This window comes from Chelonia mydas, chromosome 2 (assembly GCF_015237465.2).
Source record: "Chelonia mydas isolate rCheMyd1 chromosome 2, rCheMyd1.pri.v2, whole genome shotgun sequence".
NCBI classification, from domain to species: Eukaryota; Metazoa; Chordata; order Testudines; family Cheloniidae; genus Chelonia; species Chelonia mydas.
In genome coordinates this window covers 46,886,493-46,903,052 of record NC_057850.1, presented here as the reverse complement: position 1 = coordinate 46,903,052, position 16,560 = coordinate 46,886,493, and the positions used below count along the sequence as shown (strand labels likewise).

At 44.8% G+C, this 16,560-nt stretch overlaps 1 protein-coding gene across 1 annotated transcript in view; it reads left to right on the top strand.

Moving 5' to 3' along the window:
- The window catches only part of CNBD1 (cyclic nucleotide binding domain containing 1), a 280,150-nt gene that overhangs the window by 244,118 nt on the left and 19,472 nt on the right, over positions 1 to 16,560 (top strand). Inside the window, exon 11 of the mRNA XM_043538780.1 lies at positions 4,706 to 4,773. Coding sequence (XP_043394715.1) covers positions 4,706 to 4,773 — 68 coding nt within the window. The remainder of the gene's footprint in view (positions 1 to 4,705; positions 4,774 to 16,560) is intronic.

Sequence of the window (16,560 nt, the reverse complement as noted above, 5' to 3'; positions counted from 1 at the left end):
CTTTTCCAAAAAAAAATTCTGAAGATAAATTAAGAAATTCAGCAGGCCAGATATATTTGGCAATTTTGGATAGATCCAGATTGGAAGTTCTAAATGGTAGGGTAGGTGATGACATGGTGGGTCACTAAATCTCTCAAGTGGGAGGAGTGTGACTATATTGCCATTCCAATTTTAAGCTGGTCTTTTTTTTTTTTTCTAATGTTTCAATGGCGCCTAAATCTGATGGTGACCATCAACCCCTCCAGGTTAATTTTTGTCCCCTGCTCCTCTTATATTGGTTGATCCCTGTTGGACAGGATTTCACTTCTAATTTTGAAGGCTTATATGCAAGGTAAATTAAGTGGACTCCATTGGCTAAATATAAAATTAAGAGAATCTCTCCTCCTATTTGTTAGGGTCTAAAAATCCATTTTCAGATCTTAGTTATGTGAGTCTGTCCCTTAATTTACTTCATTGTACACAAATAATCGGTTGATCTGATTACCAGAAGGACTGTTCTTTCCATTTGAAAGATAAAAGAATTTGGTATGTCATAGATTTTTTTTTCAAAATAATACACAGCTATAGATTTTTTGGCAAGGGAGGTCAGGAAAGGTTGCTTGCAGGTTTCACCCAAAAGCTAGTCAATTTTAGAAAGTCTAATAAAGATTGCTGAAAGAAAAAATAGTCAGAACGTTGTGTGGACTTGTAGAAGGAAATTGAATTTGCTGCCAAAGTGAGAAATTCTGAGTATTTTTGGAAATTGGTAGCAATGGATTCCAAGAGGATTGGGGCAATATTGAAGCTATGATCCCCAAGCACATCTGGGAAAAAAATATTTTCTGCACTTTATAAAGATAGGACATATATTAACTTTTTGGCATGATCAGCTCTGGTAGCCTCCATTTCCGGTTTCCATCCAGAATGGTCTGCAGTATCCAGTAAGGAAGAACTTTACATTTTTAGTTGATCAACAACATTGTAATCAAGTGCCAGGGAAAGATTTTTATTCCTGCAGAAATATTTAAGGAGAACGTTGACTGGTGGGCACCTGTTCTGGATATAAATAATACACAGATTTTCCACTCAGGTTAGGCTATGAATATTATCAATCCACTTCACCAAAAGGGGCAGAAGAGAAACCTGGGGAATTATTGCCCAATCAGTTTATTGGACACTGCTTTAAAAATTTTCACCAGATATCTTTTGGGAAGATTAGAGGATTGGGCAGAACAAATTTATTTGCTCGGGAACCAGCTGGTTTCTCAAATGGCCACTCCATTACAGATAATTGTTGTTCATTCATACTTAATCTACAAATATGCGCCTCCTAAGGGGGCGGGGGAACTGTATGTAGCTTTTATTGATCTAAAATCATTCTTTCATTCTAGTGATAGGGACTGGCTGTGGGGCAAATTGGGAATACCTGAAATAGATCTGCAGTTTGTTTTTTAAGAGCTCTTCACAGACAGTGGCCAAGATTAGAATAGGTCTGGGTGGGCAATTAACAGATTCCACCTCCGTTCCAAAGGTGGCTTGGCAGGGCTGTCTTCTAGCCCCTTTTCTTTTTAACTTTTATATCAATTATGTTTTAGCATTAAAAGGGGATCAGTATTTCCCCCCTAAAATCCATGAATCATCCTGTCTGTCTTATATGCAGAAGATCTGGTTCTATTGTTGCAAACACCAGTGGGACTGAAGAATTTATTACTTTCATTTGGTTTATACTACCAATGAGAGGGCCCCTAGATACATTATTTAAATTCTAAAGTAATTGTCTTTAGTCAGAGACAGAGGTTGCATAAATAGAGGATCGATTGACAATATATTGAACAAGTTAGCTCTTTCCCCTACCTGAATACCTGGTTCTCACAGAATGGTTTGTGGGATAAGCACATTCAGGTAACAAAAGACAAGGCCTCAAATTCTATGCAAGCTGTGTTACATTTTATTTCAACTCATGGGAGCAACTTAATTGCATCATCCTATAGTGTTTGAGGCTCAGACTCAAATCTTGTTTGGTGCAGAAATTTGGGGATGGAATGAACCCATGGAATTTGAAGTGATTCAGAACAAATTTCTTAGGAAGATTCTTGGTCTCCCAATAGTACTCCAATTGCTCTTCTTAAAGCAAAGACAGGAATTAATCCTATTTTGTCCAAAGCGCAATATTGCAATATTTTTGGCTTCGTATTCCTGGTATGTACTCACAGCATTTGCCAAGGCTATGCTTAGAGCAGTGGTTCCCAAACTGGTTCCGCCGCTTGTGCAGGGAAAGTCCCTGGCGGGCCACTGCCCCAGGCCACTGGGAGCTGCGCTCGGCTGAACCTGTGGACACAGCAGGTAAACAAACCAGCGCGGCCCGCCAGTGGCTTTCCCCGCACAAGCGGCAGAACAAGTTTGGGAACCACTGGCTTAGAGGAACAGCTCAGTGGGAATGTCTCTCATAAATTTCCTTGGTTAGAATATTCAAATTCTTTGCATTCACTATGTTTCTCAGAAATGAAAATTATTAGATTTAAATTTAAAAATATGAAATCCCTAATTAAGTTGAGGGCAGGGGATACTAATAAGCAATTGGATATGGCAGTTGTTTCTATTACAAAGATATCACCTTGGTTCCCCCTTGTTAAAAAGATTCATGGATATGCCAGATATTTAGACAGTTTGTACAATAATACATTCAGGAGGGCCTTGACAGGGCTCAGCTTTCAATACATGCAGACAGGTTATTCAGAATGCTGATATATTGGCATGAACAAATGTAACTATGAGTGTCCATGTGGCTCCAGGCAGGTGAAAAACCTAACCCATTATTTAATATATTGTGCTCTGTATTCACTGATAAGCTACCAAAATCTTAACAACCAGTTCCCTCCTCACCCCACGAGGGGTTCGTAGCCTCCCCCCAGGACTCCTGCCCCATCCACCCCTGTCCCCTGACTGCCCCCAGAACCTGGCAGGAGGGTCTCATGGGCCACCATAGTGGGTGCCCACTCCACCCCACCCCTAAGAGGCAGAGGGACCTGCTGGGGGGGCAAAGTGGGGAGTCCCAGTGGTGCTTACCTGGGGCAGCTCCCTGGCAGGTCCCTCTGGCTCCTAGGGACAAGGTAGCAAAACTAGGGGGGAGTGACTGGTCCCCACCACTGATCACATCAAAAGTGGTGCCTTAAGCACCGACTCCATGGAACACCAGCCCCGGAGCACCCATGGGGAAAACTTGGTGGGTGCAGAGCACCCACCGGCAGCTCCCAGCCCCAGCTCACCTCCGCTCTGCCTCCACCTCTGCCCCTGAATGCACCGCCCCGCTCTGCTTCTCCGCCCCCACCCCCCGCTTCCTGTGAATCAGCTGTTCGCGCGGGAAGCCTGGGAGGGCTGAGAAACAAGCAGCTGCTTCACGCTCAGGCCCAGGAAGGTGGAGGCGAGCTGGGGCAGGAAACGGTTCCCCTGCACGCCCCCCTGCATTACATGCTGTGGCATGGGCGGCCCTCCTCACGCCCCCCCACCCCAGCTCACTTCTGCTCTGCCTCCTTGGGCCTAAGCACAAAGCCGCTGCTTGCTTCTCAACCCCTGCGCGCCCCCCCCTCCCCCCCCGGTTTCCGCACGAACAGCTGATTAGCGGGAAGCTGGGGGGGGCGGAGAAGCAGAGTGGGGCGGAGCATAACTCAGAGGCAGAGCAGAGGTGAGCTGGGGAGGGGAGAGCACCTACAAATTTTCCCTGTGGGTGTCCCTCATGGGACTACTGGTTCTAAAAGGGCTTCTAAGTTTAACAACCGGTTCCTGCAAACTGGCTCCAGCTCACCACTGTCTGTATTGCCATTTGAGGTAAAAGTGGCTTTCTATGGCTTTTTTTTTTTTGTTGTCCTGGATGCCTTTTTCTGTGACCTCTCAGAAAATAATTCCTAAGTAATATTTTGACAATGTATCTGTGATCCAAGCAGTTTCCCTATGTGCATGGTCAGCCACTAAAGCAAGGAAAAGGCAAGTGGCCTGGTGATGTCTGGTATAATGGTTTATGTCCCTTTTTACTTTTTATTTATAAAATACTGAAATGTATATAACTTTGGATTTAGTTTAAAGTTCTGTTGCAATACTTTCTTGTGCCTTGGCCTCTGGCTAAGTTGCTATTAATACGTTCTTATTACTATTTAAACCCTCCAATAAAATGAGTCTCTACCATTAAAGGCTGTGGGTGAATTCTTGCTCACATGAGCAGGCCTACTGAAGTCATTGGGGCTGTCACATGTGCAAGGTGAGTAGGATTTGGCTCTTTGTGAATAAATAATTGTTTTGACTCTTCAAAGTAACATGCAGTCATGTTCACACCTGTGCAAAGAGAAACCTTCATAAGTGTTTGCAGCGTTGTTGAACAAGAGTAATCAGGAACCTTTGGAGCAGGTTTTCCCTCCAAATCTGGATTGGAGAGAGAACATTGTCTCTATACTGAGGCAAAACCATTTGTCTTACTCAGATGGGTCATTCAGGTCAGTGGGTTTGAATGTGTGAGTTAGGCAAACAGGAAGTTATGCCCTCTTTAAGAGTCTAATCAAAAACCCTGTGAAGTGAATAGAAAGATTCCCATTGGCTTCGGATTAGCCCCTAACTAGTAACACCATTCACTGTAGCTATAATCAATTAAGAATATTTCACCCACTCACTTTTCTGCTTCTGTCGTTTGTATTAACTTTTAAAATTTTGAGTAATTTCTTCCGCTTTTTTGTGTTAGGTTTGGATATGGTGATTCAAATGCTTCTCCTCCAAACAGCTGAGGCAACATTTGATAATATCACGCAAGTAAGTTTAAAAGCTCAAGGTGTGATATGTTTAGAATGAAGGGGCAGATCTGCAGTTCAAGTCAATAGAGCTATGACAGTTTACATCAGTTGATGCCCCGGACTGCTCAAAAGGAATCACCTGAACAAGACTGATGAGAGAAGTAGTAATTTCTCCCCTTGGCTCACTGCATGCTAACAAGTTAACTAGGAATACCACGTATGATACGAATGTCTGTAGGAATCAGTATTTTTACATTTGTCTGGGGGGAAAAATGCAAAGTGAAGCAAAAAGTGAGTGAAAGCTGTTGTCAGTTCATCCACCAGCTAATGTATGTTGCTTTCAGCTGTATTTTGTGACAGCACAAGAATTTACAATAGTGTCCCAGTCACAACTAAGCCCTTGTCTACACTACGAGTTTAGGTTGAATTTAGCAGCATTAGATCGATTTAACCCTGCACCTGTCCACGTGATGAAGCCATTTTTGTCGACTTAAAGGGCTCTTAAAATAGATTTCTGTACTCCTCCCCAATGAGGGGATTCACGCTGAAATCAACATCGCCGGGTCGAATTTGGGGTAGTGTGGATGCAGTTTGACAGTATTGGCCTCCAGGAGCTATCCCAGAGTGCTCCATTATGACTGCTCTGGACAGCACTTTGAACTCCGATGACTAGCCAGGTACACAGGAAAAGCCCCGGGAACTTCTGAATTTCATTTCTTGTTTGGCCAGCGTGGCAAGCTCATTAGCACAGGTGACGATGTAGTCCCAGAATCGCAAAAGAACTCCCGCATGGACTGAACAGGAGGTACTGGATCTGATCGCTGTATGGGGAATGAATCCGTGCTATCAGATCTCCATTCCAAAAGACAAAATGCAAAAATATTTGCAAAACTCTCCAAGGGCATGATGGACAGAGGCTACAACAGGGACCTGCAGCAGTGCCACGTGGAAAATTAAGGAGCTCAGGCAGGGCTACCAAAGAGGCAAATGGCCACTCTGGGTCAGAGCCCCAGACATGCCACTTCTATGATAAGGTGTATGGAATGCTAGGGGGGTCCCTACCACTACCCCACCCCTGTCTGTGGACACCTACAAGGGGGTAGTCTCATGCAACGGGGAAGAGAATTCTGGGGACGAGGAGGAGGAGGATAGCGCACAGCAGGCAAGCAGAGAATCCGTTCTCCCTGACAGCCAGGAACTGTTTATCACCCTGGAGCCAATACCCTCCCAAGGGTGGGCTCCTGGACCATGAAGCCAGAGAAGGCACCTCTGGTGAGTGTACCTTTGTAAATACAATACATGCTTTAAAAGCAAGCGTGTTTAATGATTGATTTTGCCCTGAAGTCTTGGGATGCATTCGCGGCCAGTACAGCTACTGGAAAAGTCTGTTAATGTGTCTGGAGATGGAGCAGAAATCCTCCAGGGACATCTCCATGAAGCTCTCCTTGAGGTACTCCCAAAGCCTTTGCCAAAGGTTTCTGGGGAGGGCAGCTTCTTCCGTCCTCCATGGTAAGACACTTTACCATGCCAGGCCAGTAGCATGTAGTCTGGAATCATTGCATAACCAAGCATGGCAGCATATGGTCGCAGTGTTTGCTGGCATTCAAGCAACATCCATTTTTTATCGCTCTGTTATCCTCAGGAGAGTGATCATCCCAGATAATTTTGGGGGCGAGGGCGGGTTTAGTTGGGTTTGTGCTGCACGTTAACCCAAAAACCACAGCCCCTCCTTCTAAAATGGCCAACCCAACGGGTGCTTGGTATGGGAAAGGAGGGCACTGCTGTTTTGAAACCATTCCCACATGTCATGAAGGTTGAAGAAGCCGAAAGACTCTGGATTACCATGGCTGCCTGCAAGTTGAATTCTATTGCCCGGCCCTGCATGTGTGATCTCTCTCTCTCTCACCAAACCTGCAGGCCCTCAATATAAGAGGCAAAATGTGACCTTGTACTGAAAGCACATGTACTATGTAATGTTAACAGCTTGGTTCACCATGAAAGAGTCTACCCATTGTTCTCTAAAATGTGTCTTTTTAAATACTAAATACTTTTTAAATACTTTTTTCCTCCTGCAGCTGCAAATGTTTCAATGCTCATACTAGCCTCTCCGTCCCAGAGGCTAGCGCAAATAAGAAGGCGAAAAAAACGCACTTGCGATGAAATGTTCTCTGAGCTCATGCAGTCCTCCTGCACTGAAAGAGCTCAGCCGAATGAGTGGAGGCAAACACTGGCAGAATCCAGGAAAGCAGAAAATGAACACAAGGACAGGAGGAATGAGTGAGATGACGACAGGTGGTGGGAGCAAGATGAGAGGAGGCAGGATGCAATGCTGAGGCTACTGGGGGATCAAACTGATATGCTCCGGCGTCTGGTGGAGCTGCAGGAAAGCCAACAAGAGCACAGACCCCCGCTGCAGCCCCTGGGTAACCGCCCGCCCTCCTCCCCAAGTTCCATAGCCTCCTCACCAGATACCCAAGAACGCAGGGCCAGGGGACTCCAGGCACCCATCCACTCCACTCCACCCCAGAGGACTGCCCGAGCAACAGAAGGCTGGCGTTCAATAAGTTTTGAAGTGCAGTGTGGCCTTGTCCTTCCCTCATCCATCACCCCACCCAGTGCTTCCCTCCTTCCCCACACCTCCCAGGCTACCTTGACAGTTATCCCCCTATCTGTATGATGAATTAATAAAGAATGCATGATTCTGAAACAACAATGACTATTGCCTCTGCAAGCGGTGATCGAAGGCAGGAGGGTGGTTGGCTTACAGGGAAGTAGGCGGGTTTTCATCAAGGAGAAACAAACAGAACTGTCACACTGTAGCCTGGCCAGTCATGAAACTGGTTTTCAAAGCTTCTCTGATGCGCAGCGGGCCCTGCAGTGCTCTTCTAATCGCCCTGCTGTCTGGCTGCATGTGGCCAGGCGATTTGCCTCAACCTTCCACCCCGCCAAGGGTGACCAGATGACAAGAACAAAATATCAGGACACGTGGGAGCCACAGGCTCATCCCCCCCCACCAGGGCCAGCTCTAGGTTTTTTCCACCCCCGGGGGGGGAAGCCAGAGTGCCACCAAAGCAAAATATCAGGACAAATGGTGTCCCGACCATACATCATTCAGGCCGTGGGACAAAAAACCAAATATCGGGACAGTCCAGATTTTATTGGGATGTCTGGTCACCCTAACCCCGCCATAAACATCTTCCCCCTCACTCTCTCAGATATTGTGGAGCACACAACAAGCAGCAATAGCAATGGAAATATTGGTTTTTCTGAGGTCTATAACTGAGTCAGTAAACTGCACCCGTGCGCTTTTAAACGTCCAAATGCACATACTACCACCATTCTGCACTTGCTCAGCCTATAGTTGAACAGCTCCTGACTACTGTCCAGGATGCCTGTGTACAGCTTCATGAACCATGGCATTAAGGGGTAGGCTGGGTCCCCAGGGATAACTATAGGTATCTCAACATCCCCAACATTTATTTTCTGGTCTGGGAAGTAAGTCCCTTCCTGCAGCTGTTCAGAGACCAGAGTTCCTGAAGATGCGAGCGTCATGTACCTTTCCCAGCCATCCCATGCTGATGTTGGTGAAACATCCCTTGTGATCCACCAGTGCTTGCAGCACCATTGAAAAGTATCCCTTGCGGTTTATGTACTGGCTGCCAAGGTGGTCCAGTCACAAGATAGGGATATGCTTTCCGTCTATCGCCCCACCACAGTCAGGGAATCCCATTGCAGCAAAGCCATCCACTATGACCTGCACATTTCCCAGAGTCACTACCCTTGATAGCAGCAGCTCAGTGATTGCGTTGGCTACTTGGATCACAGCAGCCCCCACAGTAGATCTGCCCACACCAAATTGATTCCCGACGGACTGGTAGCTGTCTGGCATTGCAAGCTTCCAGAGGGCTATCGCCACTCGCTTGTGAACTGTGAGGGCTGCTCTCATCTTGGTAGTCTTGCACTTCAGGGCAGGGGAAAGTAAGTCACAATGTTCCAGGAAAATGCCTTTATCCATGCGAAAGTTTCGCAGCCACTGGGAATCATCCCAGACCCGCAACACTATGAGGTCCCACCAGTCTGTGCTTGTTTCCGGGGCCCAGAACCAGTATTCCATGGCATGAGCCTGCCCCATTGCCACCAGGATGTCCAAATTGCTGGGGCCCGTGCTTTGAGAGAAGTCTGTGTCCATGTCCTCATCACTCTCATCACCGCCCTGCTGTCGCCTCCTCGCCTGCTTTTGCAGATTCTGGTTCTGCACATACTGCAGGATAATGCTCATAACTGCTGCGGTGATCTGAGCGGGCTCCATGCTTGCCATGGTATGGCGTCTTCAGGAGAGCAGAGTGGCAGCAGAAGTGGTGGCTGACAGAGGCCACGAGAATAGATATTTATGGAGAACGACGAGAGGACCTGCGAGGTGGATTAATGAGAGCGGGAGAGCAGAGTTGCAGCAGAAGCAGTGGAGGATGATGGTTAGCACGGCGCACATTTCCCGAGGAAGAACACACGTACCTGGGAGCCCATGACAGAGAAATTGGAGAAATTCGCTATTGAGACAATAGCAGCAGAGCAGAGCTGCAGCGGAAGCGGTGTATGACGACAATTAGCAGTTCTACTGCACTGTCTGCTGCCAGCAGCACCCAGGACACAACAGCGACAGTGTCGCTGAGCTGAGCAGGCTGCACGCTTGGCGTGATATGGCATCTGCATGGAAAAAAGGCTTGAAATGATTGTCTGCCATTGCTTTCACGGAGGGAGGTGTGACTGACAACATGTACCCAAAACCAGCTGCAACAATGTTTTTGCCCCATCAAGCATTGGGAGCTTAACCCAGAATTCCAGTGGGCGGCAGAGACTGCAGGAACTGTGGGATAGCTACCCACAGTGCACCGCTCTGTAAGTTGATGCTAGCCACGGTAGTGAGGACGCACTCCCCTGACTTAATGCGCTTAGTGTGGACATACGCAATCGACTGTATAAAATCGATTTCTAAAAATCGACTTCTATAATATCAACCTAATTTCATAGTGTAGACATACCCAAAGATACTTGCTTTCACTTTTTATGGCATGCAAACACATTGTTAGAAGAGGCCTGTTTTAAAAAGCTGCACAGAGTCCTTTCAAAATACATTTTCCTGAATCACTCAGACAGTATACATGCTCTTTTTTTAGCGTCATGGGGAACTGCGTAGGCTGCATATAAAGGGCCAAATTCTATGCTGCAACTTTCAGGAGTTACAGCTCAGAAGAGACTGCCCAGGCAGAGTGAGGTCTAAGGTGCCTTTAAGCTCCATTTGTGGCATTCAGATTCTGGGTTGTTCTAGGGACCAGTGCACTCTTGCCTACTTTCAAATAGGCTGTTCCACAATCTGTAACAGCCAGAGAGCAGTCTTTATTCCTCCAGCCATAGCCCAAGCATGCCTCTATACTGGGGCTGAAAGCAAATTGGACTCCAAGCTTAACTTTGCTTCTGTCCTGGGGGAATACCCCAGGGAGACATTATGGACCATTTACACCAGTCTTATGGTGTAAATGAGCTACAGGAGGGGTTAGTATCTGGCACTAGATACTGTTGGAGTTCAAGCAGGATTTAAAATAAAGCTTGGACAAAGTGAAATATTTCAGTAAATGAACAAATCAGTTGGGCTTACCTCCCTGGAAATTAATGCTGTATTCAATATAAAGCCCTAAAAGGAATTTGATTATTTGTCTTGCCAATGAACAACAGCGGCGTGTGTGTGTGCGCGTGTGTGTGTGCGAGGCACACACAGAACCACAGCCAATACTGTGATATCATAGCAGAGCAGATCTTCAGTTGATGAATATACGCCTCTTAAGCCAGTGATGTATGCATGTCTCAGAAGGGAGTAAGTATTATTAACAGTAAAATGGCAGGAAGCTTGACCCTGGCCAAACTTTGCTTAGCAAAAAAGAGAGAACTTAACATTCAAGTTCTGATTATCTATTAGTCTGCACAGGAACAATTATTTGTTCAGCAAACCTAAAATAAAATTGCTACAAGTAATCTTGGTGTGTATAGAGGGGGAAGCAGATATACTAGGAGGAATAATTTCCTATTTTCTTGTCACCAAACATGCAACTGACTCAGTGCAGAGATGCTGTATTTATACTAGCTTCACAGAGAACAGGATCTAGCTCCTTATTTTAAAATTGAATCAATTACAACATAAGGGCTCTGATTCAGCGAGGTTTTTCAGCCTGGAGTGGCTAGAGGCATTCTATACGCACTGTCACGCCAAATCGTCAGCATAAAGTCGTCTAACATTGTGCAAAATGTCACCATCTCACAAAGATCTGGCCTTCTTTAGTTGCTCATTATACTCAAAAGGGGCATTGTATGCTTTACAGCCATGTCTCCAGGATGGACAAAAATGCCCCAGCATACCAACCTCTCAAATTCTCCATCAATAAGCAAAAGGGAGTACATGGTACCCCTATCTGGAATTGTCTCTGGGGCTGCCCCAGAAATTTATGGATTTTCAGGACTGAGACAGATTTGAGAACTTTACTACACGATTCATGGAGCCATCAACTGTGGTCACTTTGGGTGGAGCAATGGTCCTCATTACTGTGCATATTTGTAAAGCCCTTAAGTCAGTATTTCTCAAACTGGGGGTCGCAAGGATATTGCGCGGGGGGGAGGTATTGCCAACCTTACTTCTGCACTGCCTTCACAGTTGGGTGGCTGGAGAGTGGTGGCTGCTGGCCAGGTGCCCAGTTCTGAAGGCAGTGCCACTGCCAGAAGCAGCACAGAAGTAAGGGTGGCAATATCACAACTCACCCTACACTAGCCAGATTTCATGGGGGAGACCAGATTTGAGTCCATGACACGTATTTCATGGCTCTGAATTTGGTAGGGCCCTAAAGATAACCTAACAGCTAAAACTAGAATTGTGTGCTTGAAAGTGAGACCCATGTGGGGCACTGGGAAACTGAGTCAAGTAGATAGGAAAAATGGCTCAGTTTAATATTCATATCCTTGGAGTGAGCAAAATGAGATGGACTGGATGTAGAAGATTTCATTCAGACAGTATAACAGTATTTTATTCAGGAAGACAAGATAATACTCACTCAGAGGGAGCTGGACTACACCTTAACAAAAAGGCAACACGAGTGCTACAGGAATGGAAACTAGTTGACTCACAAAATTATAAGAGCACATTTTGTTACAAATCATGCTAAAATAACTGTTAACCAGTGTTACACACCTAACCAGATCATGGTAAATAGGTAAAAGACAATTTCCACAACAAGTTGAAAGATGTACTAAACCAGGTTCATGCTTATATCATTCTGGTTATGGGTGATATGAAAGTCCAAGTTGGTAATGACAACCCTAGATGTGAACATTGCACGGGTAATCATAAAACTGATGGATAAATAGTCAATGGTGATAGATTCATTAAGCTGTGCAGTATGTATAACCTGTGTATTGGGGGTGGGGGGAAACTCCTCAGTATTAGGAATCAAAACTAGCATGGAAGTCAAATGATGGTATTACTGAGGAACAATTGGATCACAGACCGAAAAGAGCAGGACAAGAGATAACATAAGAAGACCATTGAGAAAGATGTTGCTGTCATGGAAACAGACTATAACAGAGCAAGAACAGGCATTTGACAGCTGGAGGTTGGAAGACTGGGTTGCCAAGTGTCACAAAGCACAAGAACATCTAATAATAATAAAAGTGAAGCACATGCCTGATTACCTTGCTGGGTCGGGGGTCATAAACCCTAAATCTGCTAATGAGTTGAACTTCAAGACCCTTTTTTCCCATTAGTGTGAAATACCCATTTGCCACAGATAGTAAACAACATTTGGGGAGAGCTCCCTCTCCAATGTACACTGTGAAAGGTTCCCCCTGGGGTGCCACCTGGAAGTGGGGTACTACTGAGCCCTCTGATGCACCAGCCTGGGCTCCCTCTCAGCACTGTGCTGCTGTGATAAGTTGTAGACTGCTCCTGGACCAACACTTCCACCAGAATTCATACAGGCAGGGACACACTCAGCTGCAGTTACATGCAGGTTTTGACCAGCCACTGCATGAACTAACAATAGAGAGGCTACAGCCAAAATATCCCCCAATCCAGGTCCTAAGAGCTGAACCGTCCTGCCCTGATCGAAACCCCGACCACTATGAATGTATTACCCAGTTCACCTCTCCTTCAGTGTGGAGAGGAATATGCACAATACGCATGTGTTAAACCAAGCTGAGATTTTACCCAGACACTTCAGTCAAAGGCACACTGGTTTAGATTAAAACATAAAACAGGTTTATTAACTAAAACAAGATAGATTTTAAGTGATTTATAAGTGAAAGCAAACAGATCAAAGCAGATTACCTAGCAAACAAACAAAACTGCAAACTAAGCCTAAAATATTAGATATGAATTAGCAAGCTGTCACCCTGGCTGATGATACAAGCAGTTCATCAGGTTTCCGTACATAGGCTAGAAATCCTTTTAGCCTGGGACCAACCCTTTTCCAAGTCCAGTCTTTGTTCCCCAGGTGTTTTCAGGAGTTCTCATGCTTGAGGAGTGAGGCCCTTTGATGATGTCACACCCCACCTTATACAGCTTTAACATATGGCAGGAACCCCTTGTTTCAAAATCAGTTCCCAGCACAGTTTGTGGAAAAATACAGGTACCCAAAATGGAGATCAGTGTTATGTGATCTGGTCGCATGTCCTTGCATGTCCTGCTGAATCATAGCAGTCATTACTCATAGGCTGTCTGGAGCATTCTCAGAAAGGCTCACCCGGTGGGGGATAAGCTTTTCCTAAGGCCTGTTGTTTTTCCTAATGGTCCATTACCCTGAATAGGCCCTTCACAACCAGTTGTCTAGGCTGGAAGCATTTTGCCTAGTGGGTGTCACCCAAGTGTAACCACATATGAAACACAGATACAGCATCAATATTTATAACTTCAGATACAAAAATGATACATGCATACAAATAGGATAAGCATATTAATCAAATGATAACTTTTTCAATGATACCTTACATGACTCATCTTGTACAAATTCCATCCTAAGTATGTCATAATTATATCATAATCAGACAACCATAAGGAATATGGGGTGCAGTCGCACAATGAAACCTAAATCTGCATATGAGTTGAACTTCAAGACCCTTTTTCCCATTAGTGTGAAATACCCATTTCCCACAGACAGTTAAAAAAAAATGGGGGCACCCTCACCCCACCGTACACAATTTAAAAAGTTATTTAAAATGAAATCACAAAGTAGTTCCTACTCAGATAGTAAAAACAGTGTCAATCAATTTTAGGCTGATTACACAACTGTTATGCCATCATATATTCATAGTACATTTTATAATTCAGCCTGGTTAATATGTAATATTTAAGCAACCACATTTGTTTTACTCTAATAAATATCGTTCAACCTTAGCTTTACTAACAAAAACAGTAGTTGTACTCTAACATTTTATCCTTTTCTAAAGTCACTTTATTTGGTCCTCAAGGTCCATAGAGGGGAATACTCTGGGGTCAGTGAACTCAACTTCTGGGATAGGGAAGCATTTTCTCTTTGGTTGCTCCATTGGCACTGGTAGTGGGTTGAGGGAGTGCACTCATGTCCAAGTGTTGGATATCTATTGGGTCATGTGGTTAAAGCACTACACCACAATTGAGGATATCTGAGTTGTATCCCTTGCTCTGCCGCAAACTCGTAGGGTGACTTTTGGCAAACTATTTAACTTTTTTGTGCCTCAGTTTCCTCACCTGTAAATTAGGGATAATAATACAATCCATATGTACCTCACAGAGGTGTTGTGAGTCTTAATCAAGTAAGGCTAGATTATTGTGAGCTCTAATACTGCCACAAAGGGCAGTTGAGGGGCATAAGGCCCACCCTCAGCAGCCCACACTATCTGGAATGTCGTTCAGGGATCCCTGCTACTGCTTCCTTCTGTGGCACAGACAGGGACAGGGCATGAACACAGCCATTGCTCTGCTCATCCAACACACCAGCCAATGAAGCTGGATGGGTGCAAAGGAAGAAGTAAACTATGCCCTTTGAATGATTGCAGTCCACTTTTTTCTGCCATCAGAGCAAGAGGGGAACAGAAAAGGAATTGTGAATAAGTCACAATTTCATTCTTGGTGCTCCTTCTGCAGTAATGCAGCTGTACACCTCACCATATTTAGGGCAGAGCCTAAAGGCTCAGTCTGGTCTTTTGTTCATGAAGGGCTTTAACATTCACAGATGAAAGAAACTAGATGAGGACTACATTGTGCAATCTTTATGCTGGGTGAGCATTTACTTACTCCAATGGTTCAGTTGACTTCAACAGGACTGCTTATATGAGTAAGCGTGCCCACTAATGTCAGTAAAGTTTGCACAATCAAGCCCTATGTAATAAGTGCTTTCCTCTCTCTATTCATCCTAGGCCAGATTCTAGAATTCTTTCTCAAACTGAGTAGTTCCTTACTCCACTGACTTCAGTGAAATACTCATGAAGTAAATTACTACTCAACATAAATAAGAATGGTGGAACATTGCCATCTGTTAGCTGCAGGGGCTGGGACTAGAGAAGTCAGCTTAGTCAGCTGCTAGAGGAAGGGAGTGTTTCCTATTCTTATTTCCCAATGCAGGAGCCAGAAGTGGGAGGTGGAAGGGAGGAAAAATGTGTCACTCAGATAACTCACCCTCCCAACTAGCACTCTGAAGTGCTGACAGGGACCTATATCAAGATCTGCCTGGCTAAAGAGGGGTACTACAGTGTGTGTGTCCTTCATACTGTAGTCATGCCCCCAGGAATATTGTTCCTTAAAAATATAATTTTCTCTTAGTAAACACTAAAACGTCTGTCTGTAGTATTAGAGCATTTGCTTAAAAATATTAAGAATTCATCCTCTGAACTTGGAGTGTAATAGTGCCAGTTGGCTTTCATTTTCCCTGATGTTTCATATTAGTGTTGATGAGGCAAACTCACTGTAGGAAAATAATATCACGTCTTTGTTTTCCATTTGAAACTTTGGAAGTACTACAGCAATCTGATATTATTTTGACTACTGCAATGCCAACACTGAAAAAATATGATTGTTGTTGATCCATACATTTTACTCCTTGCTTGGTCTAAAACTTGTAGTGTTACTTTCAAGTAACAAATTTGTAGAGGGCAGGAATTTAACAGAGTTGAAGGAGCATTTTCAGGGACATAAAAGGGAAAATGTCTCATTAAGAGGCATCATGGTCTAGTGGTTTAAGCTATTGGGAGTGGGGAGACCTGATTCCTAGTTCAGATTGTGTGGCCTCAAGAGAGTCACTTCATCTTTGCCTTGGTTTCCCTATCTATAAAGCAAGGCCCTTACATTCCCTCCCTTCATCACCAGGATGTTGTGAGGATCAGTTAGTTAATGTTTACAAAGCACTTGGAGCAGGAAGGCACTATTTCAGTGACCAGAATTATTAATGAAAGGTGGAGGGGACTGATGGTAGGATTCTATCTCGGTGTGAAGGAAGTTGGAAGGGTGCTGATGGGTAATGTGATGATATGTGAGAATTGCCAGTGAGGTAATATAGGTAAGAGGATGAGACTGTGCCTTGCATCTGTGCATGTGCTCAGCTGCTCGGCAAATCAGACTGTATGAGAGTTTTTGGATGAGGAAATGGAACAGAGCCCTGGTGACTGTGGGTACAGTGGGACATAAGGTAGGTTAATGATTGCTGGCAGATGGGGGTGAGGGGAGATGGGGGTGAGGGGAGAGGAGGTTGACGTGTGTATGCTTGTAGGGAGGGGCAAATGGTTAATTTAAATACTG